Genomic DNA, 10906 nt, shown 5'->3' on the forward strand with positions numbered 1-10906 from the left:
CTCCATCATGTGGGATTAGGCTCCAACTTTCTTAATAAGATTTCATTGGTGCAAGAATTAAAATCAAGAATCAATAAATGAGATGGACTCAAACTAAAAAGTTTCTTCTCAGCAAAAGAAACAATCTGTAAGGTAAACAGAAAGCCTACATCTTGGGAGCAAATTTTTACCTTTCACACATCAGATAGAGCACTAATCTCTAGGGTATATAAAGAACTAAACACCACAAAACCAAATAACCCAATCAATAAAAGGGCCAAGTACCTGAACAGACACTTCTCAGATGATGATACACAATCAATTAACAAATATATGAAAAAAATGTTCATCATCGCTACAATTAGAGAAATGCAAATCAAAACCACTCTAAGATTTCATCTCACTCTAGTCAGAATGGCAGTTATTATGCAGACAAACAGCAATAAATGTTGGTGAGGATGCAGGGGAAAAGGTACACTCATACACTGCTGGTGGGACTGTAAACTGGTGTAGCTAATATGGAAAGCAGTATGGAGATTTCTTGGAAAATTGGGAATGGAATCACCATTTGACCCAGCTATCCCTCTCCTCTATCTATACCCAAAGGACTTAAAAACAGCATTTACAGCATTTATAGGGACACAGCCACATCAATGTTTAGAGCAGCACAATTCACAATAGCTAAACCGTGGAACCAACCTAGATGCCCTTCAATAGATGAATGGATAAAAAAAAAAGTGACATATAAATACAATGGAATATTACTCAGCAATAAAAGAGAATAAAATCATGGCCATTTGCAGGTAAATGGTTGGGCTAGAGAAGATAATGCTAAGTAAAGTTAACCAATCCCAAATAACCAAGTGCTGAATGTTTTCTTTGATATAAGGAGGCTGATTCATAGTGGGATAGGGATGGGAAGACTAGATGAACTCTAGATAGGGTAGAGGGGTTGAAAGGGAAGGGAGGGGGCATGGGGTTAGAAATGATGGTGGAACATGATGATCATTGTCATTCAAAGTACATGTATGAAGACACAAATTCATGTGAATATACTTTGTATACAACCAGAGATATGAAAAATTGTACTCTATATGTGTAAGAAGAATTATAATGCATCCAGTCATCAAATATAAAAAAAGAAGTAAAAAAACCCAGAATCCAAATATTGACAATATTAGTAATCCTATACTATGCCAATTAAATTTTATAACATTAACTTCAAATGTTAGAAAAATTTAAAAAATTCTCTACATCCATGCTTTACAATTAATTTCTTGTATTTGAGGGTTCATTTGAAAGAGCTACCACAAATGTATGGATACTCTTTTTTTTTAGAATTTATAAAATTTATTCATTTTTAATTCATGCTAAAATCAGATAGCATGCATAAAACTATTAAACATAAAAGCAAAACGTATTTCTCTTCTTCTTTTGGCTATTTATTGAACACAAAATATATAACATTTTAAATCAAAATAGTATGTTCTTATTTTTATTCAGTTGAATGATTTTTGTTACCATCCTAAGTCGAGACTGATTAATTAATCTAAAGAATTTATTCAAATGACACAGTGTTGACATTAGTCACAAAGAGTCAATTCATAGTAACAAAAAAGAATCTTAAGATTTACTCATTTTTAAGAGAGAAATATTATTTTTAAAACTTACATGGATACTCTTTTGAATATCTTCAAAACAATAATAACACAAAAATATAAATGGGGGAGGGGAGTTCTAGGGAAACCAGGTTGCACTTAATGCAAGGGTGGTCAGTATTCACATCCTGTGTTTGGTTTTGGAAGTCACAGGGTAGGAAATATGTAAAACAAAAACTTGAAGAAGGTCAGAAAGATAGCAAGGTCTAAAAAATTGTGAAAGAAATAAAAATCAACAAAGGACCCATCACATTGTCCTGACCAATGGAGGGTCACGCTAAGAAGAGGAGTTACCGAGGCCTTCTCACAGTTTTAAGGGTAGAATAAGATATCAAATGACTATGATTGGCAGATAAAAATGATCATATCTAATGACTACTAGGAAAATTTTACAAGGAAACAAAGAACAGTATCAGGGTGAGGGAGAACTAGAAAGGTTTCACAGACAGTATGCGTATACATTGGCAACAATCTTCTACACAGGGTATGAGTTCAAAAGAACAGCTAATTCCCTTCACACAAGGAGTCCCAAGGACAGGGCATTGGAAAAATAAGTTTACCATTTTACTGTTTCTAAACATATTCATTGTGAATGATTAGATTTCATGCAATTTAGTTGGAAAAAAAAATCACATATCATGAAAATAAAAATTCATGGGAGTGAAATGAGGACATCAGAACACTGGCTTTACTAAGCTCAGTCCTGTCACTTGCAAATGCACTTCTATATTCTTATTTGATGTTTCCAGTTATTCTTTAAACAAACAAAAACCAACTGTTTCTAAAGATGATCACTTCCAAGGTCGAGTCTCAGGAATGTCTATTCTCAGGAGTCAGTGTTATTGTGGGACTGCCTGGTGGGAGTGGGTAAAGTCTTTGGAACCCAAGGCAGACCTAGACCCCTTGGAAGCCTTCTCTCATTATTCAAACAATTTCTTCTCGCTTACCTTGCCTCTATCATCATGCTTATTATTATCTCATAATTATCAGTTTACATGCCTCTTCTGTCTTCTAGACTGAGTGAAGGCCTGTAATTGTAGCTTATTTAACTTTTTGTTTTTAATATACAGTATAATTGATAAAATGTACTGAATTAGTGAGGGAAAACCCAGTTAAAATAGACACCGACTTGTTCTCATTTCTCACTTCTCAACTCTCTGCAGTCTGCCTTCTCTGTTTAGAACTGGTCTTACCAAGGATATTAATAAACTGATTCCCTCTAAATCCAAATAAGTCACATAAGTTCTTATCTTGTGTAATGTTTTAGCAACTTTTAACATTGGAAACCACTCACCTCCTCTCAAAACACACTCCTCCTCTGATTTCCACAATGTTACATTGACCTGATTTTCTTGCTGCCTCTATGGCTTCCTCTTCTCTGTCATTTTCAGACTTTTCCTTTCTTCTTCAGTGGCTTTCAATTATGGATGAATGATGGAATCATTCATTTGGGAGCCTCAGAAAATACCCAATGCCCTACCTAGTCCCAGCGATCTTATTAGTTTGGGATGGGGCCTCTAGAATTGGTATTCTTTTTTGGTGAGGGGTACCAGGGATTGAACTCAGGGGCACTTGACCACTGAGCCACATCCCCAGCCCTATATTGTATTTTATTTAGACACAGGGTCTCACTGAGTTGCTTAGCACCTTGATTTTGCTGAGGCTGGCTTTGAACTAGTGATCGTTCTGCCTCAGCCTCTCAAGCCACTGGGATCACAGGCATGTGCCACTGAGCCCGGCTAGAATTGGTATTCTTAAATTCAGCAGAAGAATTTCATTTGCAGCCAAGTTGAGCACCACTATTCCAGCCACATCCCAAATTGTGGGATTCCTCTGGGATCAACCCTTGGTCCTCTGTGATCTATTCACTTAGAGAGTTCCAGGTAAAGCTCTTTCACCTTTCTGGCTCTGATTATAATTTCCATGTTAATTACTTTCACCTCTGAATTGCCAGTACAGACCTCTCTCCTGCCCCTTAAAACCACTCACCCAACCAATCACTGACATTTACTTCTTTGTTTCACAGGAACCTCGAGCCAGTGAAACCCCTTTTCAGTACATAGCACCATAATGGCTATGTAATCCAATAGCCCAAGTCAAAACCTTGGGTAACATCTTTGAAAACTTCTCCTTCATCTTTCTCATTCAATAATTACCAAGGGCTGTTGAATCTGTCTTCTAAATATCTGTATAATCTTTTTACCTCCATTCTTACTGCCATGGACTTAGTATAGGATAGTCGCCTATCATCTGCAGCCTAAATTATAACAGCATCGTCCTATAATTGTCTCACTGCCTTCTTCAGTCTTGAGCCACTTATTCCAAAGCATTTACTACCTTACACCTAGAGGAATTTGTCAAACACAGATCAGATCATGTCACTGCCCAGTTTTAAGCATCATAAATTCATATGTACAAGGCTGTACCAGAAATAATTCATGCTTACCTCTCCAACCTACTATTCACTTCACACTCTGCAGCCCAACCATACACATTTTTCTTTCAGGGCTTCAAAGACATCATACTCTCAAAGACCTCAGGGTCACCATGCACACTGCTCTGTCTGGCACACTTTTCCCTAACCTCCTCCTCTGTCTCACTTCTGATTACTATTCAGTTCCTCACTTGAACAGGACATCACCTGTTCTCCTAGCTTGCCTTAGCTCTTCTCGTTACTATAATAACTTGCTCTTTTCCTATAATAACTTACTTCCTTTGTGTGCCCAGGTCCTGGCCTTTATGCACCTGTCAATAAATGGTTGAATGAATATACTACCATTATGTACAAGGGATTACCATATGCAGTCCCAGAACTATTGCTAAGCACAGATATTTCATACTCATCAGGAATGCTACTCAGTGACCATGTAATTTGAAAGCAAAAAATAAATACCTTTAGAAAGCCTAATTTGTCACATTAGGAAAGAACACCACCCTTTGGGAGGTGAAGTTTGGGCTATTGGGGAAGTTCTAGCCATTAGCCTGAGAATTGACTAATGAAGCTCTCTGTCTTGATTTTCTACATAACTGCAAAACTATCTTCAAGGGTAATTTTTCAAAATGACCAATATAGCTTCATAAGCTGTATTTTAAGCATATTTTGAATAAAAAAGAAAAGTTATCAAGAAGAACGTATTTGAATATTCAGCATTGAGATGTTTGCTTTTCAATATTAAGCTAATAACTCCTGTAAATCAGGCAGAAGTGGGGTGAGGTAATCATTAGCTTAATGATGCAATGCTTATTAGCTTAACCTCTGCCAAATAGGCTGTGGAATATAAACCAGGAGGGTTGCCAAGGCAATATAACTTCCAGAAAGAAATTCAAAGAGGGATAATAGTGACTAACTTATAATGGACCATTGGTCTCTCCAGTAAGGGGGAAAAAAAAGGCACAGGCAGAGTGCTTAAAAGTAACCAAACCACTTAACCCGGAAAAGAAGGTAAAATTCTTATTCACTTATTCATAAATACTGGGAAAGCACCTGTTTAAAAGGCAGGGTTATGCTGGGTACAGTGGCACACACCTGTGATGCCATCCATTCTGGAGGCTGAGATAGGAGGATCACAAGTTCAAAGACAGCCTCAGAAAAATTGAGGTGCTAAGCACCTCAGTGAGACCCTGTCTCTAACTAAAATACAAAATAGGGCTGGGGATGTGGCTCAGTGGTGGAGTGCCCCTGAGTTCAATCCCCAGTACCAAAAAAAAAAAAAATACAAAAAAAAAAAGGCAGTATTATTTCACAGGGAAATTATGTTTCTCTCAAGTAGGGCTATCTAATAGAAAAGTAATGCAAATCTGGGTGATATTTTTATTTTTTTATTTATTTTTTAAAGCGAGAGAGAGAGAATTTCTAATATTTATTTTTCAGTTTTTCGGTGGACACATCTTTGTTTGTATGTGGTGCTGAGGATCGAACCCAGGCCGCACACATGCCAGGCGAGCTCGCTACCACTTGAGCCACATCCCCAGCCCTGTGTGATATTTTCAAATTTTAGAATAACAACATTATAAAGGGAAAAACAGATAAAATACTTTATTTGGCCTAAAAAGCCAAAATATTATGTAATCAATATTGATTTTTAAATATTTAATATGTAATCAATACCTTAAAATTTAGTAAGATGCTTTCTTTTTAGTTTCTTTTTGAAATCTAGTGTGAAACTTACTGCACTCCTCATTGCAAATATTTTATGTGCTCAGTAGTCAACTGTAGCTAGAGATTACTTTATTGGACATTATAACTGTGAAACTTCAGACTCTATTATCCAGGTAAGTGTGTGTGTGTGTGTGTGTGTGTGTGTGTGTGAGAGAGAGAGAGAGAGAGAGAGAGAGAGATAATGTTATTACTGATAACCCTGAAGTAATGAAAGATTTAGATTATATTTTGAATAATCAAATAAAGATCATCTTTTTGGTATAATTTGATAATCACATATTTTATTATGTTCTAATTCTTTGAATATGGGTAGTCCATGGATAGACCATGCTGAACTCTATTAATGGTGTCATTATTTGTAATTCCCTGATTCAGGAACAGCTGTGATCAAAGTTTCCTTTAAACAAAACTCAAGGAGGATGCAGAGTACCTGAGTGGAAAAGTAAGTGGACATTGGAAATCATTACAGCCTCCTGGGACACAGTTTCCAGGAGCTAGACCAGGCTTGGACCCTCCTGATAGGCAGACCACTTTGCTTTGGTTCATTGAAGGAAGCACCAAGGAAGTGAGAGAACAGGACTCTCTCTTTGGGTAGCCAAGGAGGAGGAAGGTGGCTGATCACACACAAGAAGAAAAGCACACTGTGGTCCAATCCAGGAAACTCTTCTGATATCACCTCTGTAATAAATTCACTTTGCCAAAAGAGTGGCAAACATCTCCCATCCTGAGCATTTCAGATAAATGGTCATTGCTGCTCAATTGAAATTATGACTACAGTGAATATGGCTTCATATGCAATATCATCCACAGAGATAGGGCAACATGGTAGGGCTAATGACCTTCTCTTTTGAGGAGTCTATCTGAGTCAGCTACTGATCTAACATGCTGCAGAGACTTGGAGAAGGGTTCATATGGACATTTTGAATGCACATGAGATGGTCACTATTTTAAGAGAACCTGCACGCTTAGATTCTTAATAACAAGTTATTCCAAATGAAAGAGGATATTTCATTGACATAACATTCATAATCCAATCTTTAGCTATCATAACATTTTTGATGAGCTGTTATATTTCAGCTATTACCTTTTAATTTATAATTTTTAAATTTTTTAAACTTTTGGTTTAGTTTATTCATTCATCCTCTTAACTTCAACATACTTACTACAGATAACTTACAGATAAAGATTTGAGTAGGGGATAGAACTAAAAAAAATAAACACATATTTTTGAATGTTTACTAAGTGTCAGGTATTGAGCCTTAGCTCAGTACTAATTTCATAGTTTTCCAAATATTACACTCTTCCACATGAGACAATTGAAGCAATCTTCTATGGAAGATTCTGTGTGTATGTGTACAATGTGCATTTTCCCCCTCTCTTATATATGTGTGTATATAGATACTTCTGAATTTGTTTTGAATAGTGTTTCTTTCGATCAACAACATGTATTGTTCAAAATGCTACATGCAAAATAACTTCAGTCAACTTTTTTTTATTATTATTTTTTTTTAGAGAGAGAGAGAGAGAGAGAAGAGAGAGAATTTTAATTTTTTTTTTTTTTTTTTTTTTTAGTTTTCGGCGGACACAACATCTTTGTTTGTATGTGGTGCTGAGGATCGAACCCAGGCCGCGCGCATGGCAGGCGAGCACGCTACCGCTTGAGCCACATCCCCAGCCCCTAACTTCAGTCAACTTTTACAAGTATTCAAAGCTATTCATGTTTTAACCAGTTAACTAACTAGCAATCTTGTATTCCTTTTGCCTTTTATCTCAGTAAATACATTTTTATTGACCAGAATTTTCAAAGACAAAAATATCACTTTGGCTTATCATTTCTAATTCTTTTACTCATCCATCAAGTTGATGACATTCAAACTTTCAATTTACCTTTAATCATCCATCCAATAAATCTTTATTTAATTTATGTTTATCACATATTTACCATGTTCACATTTTTCTGAGGTTATTTCTATAGTCAATCACTATACTCTACATGCCCAATGAAGTTAAGTTTTCCTTCAATTGACAGCCATTTTTTAAAATTATATAATATATGACATGAACTTTCCAGTTAAACACAGACATCCAGAAATAGGCTCAGTCCCCTTCCAGAAAGCAAGTAGGTGCTAAATACCAGTAGTTATAATGTCATGGATCCAGAAACTGGCAGGACAGCAGAACAGAAATTGTTCCCTTACAGACCTTGTCAAGATCCCCTGGCAGATCAAGGTTGTATGCTTCACTCCCTAATTCTTCATCCCACAGCTCATTAGCAAATTATGTTTTGCAAAATAATTCCAAATGTATAAGTCTGTGAATGTTTTTTATATCTCTTGTCTGCTCATTGAGGTGGACCATGCTTAACAAAAGGCTAGGGTCTGTTATACATGTTTACTGCCAACTCCTGGGCTTTTATGGGTGCTGAGTTAAAAGCAAGAATTCCATTATGTCCATGCACTGTTTGAATTCATCTGAATGAAGGAAGCCAGGTTTACACTTTGAGAAAAAGTGAAGACCACTATAAAAAGTTAAAGATTCAATAACTAGCTAATCTCAAAAGTCCATTTATAGCACAGATAAATATGAGAAAATACCAGTTGTGAACTTTTATGCACCACTTACAGATGATCCATCAGTTCAGCACACAAAATACTGGATACTTCATTTAGTTTAATTTGCACTGAAGATGCATACATGGGATGAAAATGCTTAGACTTGTGCCTAAGCAGGCAGGACTTTGGCTTGAGGGCTCCCACCTACCACTCTCTAGGTTAGTAACTTCAGAAAAAGTACTTGTAACTCTCTGAGTCAGAGCCCTCAGATGTAAATTAGAAGCAATAGCAACTATATCTCAGGATTGATTGGAGGTGGGGTAAGCAACTACAGCAGTATAAGAGTTAGGAACAAGATATGTCTAAATTAATATTAGTTCCCTTTTCTTTCTCCATGCACTAACTGCAGTAAATGTGCTTTTGTCTTTGAAAAATGAAACTTCTCCCCTCCACCCATCTGTACACATTTTTTTAAGTGGTCACAAACTTAAGACATTAAGAAATGACTGCAAAAAAATATATCTATGTAATATGAGAGTTTTGGGAGAGAAAAATTCCTCTCCAAATTAATGTTAAACCTCATGCAAACTATATTAACAAATGCAGATGCCAATTTTCCCTTGCGACCTTCTTTCACATGGTATATTCTAAGTAAAACTATATAGCTTTCTTTAAAAAGTCCTTAGGCTAAAAGGCAGGACATGGGATCAATGCCAACTACTATTCCTGACCTGCCCCTTAGCCTGTTCTTTAACATAGTTGATAGGTCAAAGATGGAAATAAAATCTTAAGTTTTGACTTAGTTGGATCCTGTTCTTGCCTAATATGTGGAGACTTTAAAACATGCTTTACAACGAGGGAAGAAGAGATAGTTAAGAAACATTCCCCAACAGAGTCTATCTTAGTACTTTTGTCATCAGCAAGAAAAAAAAAAAAGGAGAAAAATACTGACAGAAAGAAGGCAACCACTTCTATATTAAGAAAGAAGGGTGGTATGCAGTTAAAACTGGAAATTAGAAGTAATGGGCATCTCCACTTCGGCCAGGATTTGCCCTACAGTGGGGTCTATAAGGGAAAGAGGTCACTAACTCCTAGTCCCAGACCCAACTCACCCAGCTGGAGCTGTTCGCAAGTCCGGTTTGGATTCTTTCCGATCTTGCATCTGTAAATCGCCCCGGGTTTGACCACAGAAGAATTGGCAAGCCAGTTGGCAGTGGGCGCCCCCACGACGAGCCTAAAGTGAGAACCGTGCACGTGCGCTGAGACATGAGCGGGGCTACCTACCCAACTCCAGCTTTCAGCGGCGGTGCAGTACGTAGTGGGGCAGTTTCCCCGCCTCCTCCGCCCACCACCCAGCTCAAGGGGCCAGACACCCCCCGACCCGCGGCTTCAGGGCCTGGAACCACAACGCCACCACGGGCGCTGCCACCCCAAGATAAGTTTTCCCGGGCAGATCTCCAGCAAGCTGGCGGGAGCCGCGCTCGCTTCTTGCCTCCTCCAGAAGGGAGGAAAGTTTGAACTGGGGAACTGGACAGACTCTCCCGGGGTGCCCCCTTTCTCTTGCCACTCTTAGATGCTGAGGGCGCTGGAATCCTTCCTACTCCACTCACCAGCGGTTCGCCCCGTGACTGTGCAGCACCACTGAGTAGCCGAACAGCGTGCCGGGGGGTCCCTGGTAAAGCAAGGCGCTCTCAGTGTCTACGTTGTAGGGGTGGCCGGTCCGGACCCCCAGGCACAGCAATAGCATCACCGCTTCCCCGACGGCGGCCCCTCGGGGACCAGGTCCGCGCCTCGCTTCCGCAGCCATGCGCTCTCGGTGGGGAACATTCAACACCAAACGGCCACTTCACCGAAGTTGCACTGGATGCGACGGTTGGCCCAGGCGAAGAGCGCCCCAAGAGATGAAGCACAGCGTGTCCGGAGCCGGCAGGCGAGAGGGAAGGAGGGACAGCCACACAGAGGGAGGGAGAGGGAGTTGGCCAGCCACAGGCGGGGCGATCAAGGGCGCCCTGGGATGCCGCGCGCCCTCCGGGCCCCACGCCCGGTTTCTGAGGCCTGGAGGTGCGGGTGCTTGAGCGGTCCTGGGGCGCAGGCCTCTGGGTGGGGTCCTGGGCGTGGTGTGGAGGCGCAGGATCTGGCTCTGTCTCCCCCCACGTGCAGCTGTAGGGGGCGCTGGGGGACCTTGGCTACGCAGGACGCGCGTCCTGGCCCGGGCCTTCCAGCCCACAAAGCGCGGGATTGCCGGGGGCCTCCTGAGGCTTTGCAAAGCGGGACCTGGAGGTGACACAGGGCTTCTCAATTTAACAGTGGTTGAGACCTGCGTGCGGCGCCTTGTGGCTCCGACCGGTGCACGCCCCTATTGTGAACTCTCAGCCTCCGCGGCCAGCCTCAAACCCGGAGCCTGGGACTACAACCAGGAACCCGCAGATCTTTCTTTGATAGTTCAGTGCTGTATCGCCACCCCCCGCCCCCCCACCACCACCACCCGAGAAATTACCCAATGGGCTATAAATTCAAAGCAAAATAATAACAAAAAAGAACTCCCTGAGGGGGACTGG

The 10906-nt window shown here is 40.0% G+C and overlaps 1 protein-coding gene across 1 annotated transcript in view; it reads right to left on the reverse strand.

Annotated features, from left to right (window-relative positions):
• Positions 1-10671, reverse strand: part of Itga4 (integrin subunit alpha 4) — an 83796-nt gene extending 73125 nt beyond the window's left edge. Inside the window, exons 1-2 of the mRNA XM_027943944.3 lie at positions 9959-10671; positions 9461-9582 (exon numbers count right to left, since the gene is read on the reverse strand). Of these exons, the coding sequence (XP_027799745.1) occupies positions 9461-9582; positions 9959-10155 (319 nt within the window). The 5' untranslated portion in view covers positions 10156-10671. The remainder of the gene's footprint in view (positions 1-9460; positions 9583-9958) is intronic.
• Positions 10672-10906: the final 235 nt, after the last annotated feature.

This window comes from Marmota flaviventris, chromosome 11 (assembly GCF_047511675.1).
Source record: "Marmota flaviventris isolate mMarFla1 chromosome 11, mMarFla1.hap1, whole genome shotgun sequence".
Lineage (NCBI taxonomy): Eukaryota > Metazoa > Chordata > Mammalia > Rodentia > Sciuridae > Marmota > Marmota flaviventris.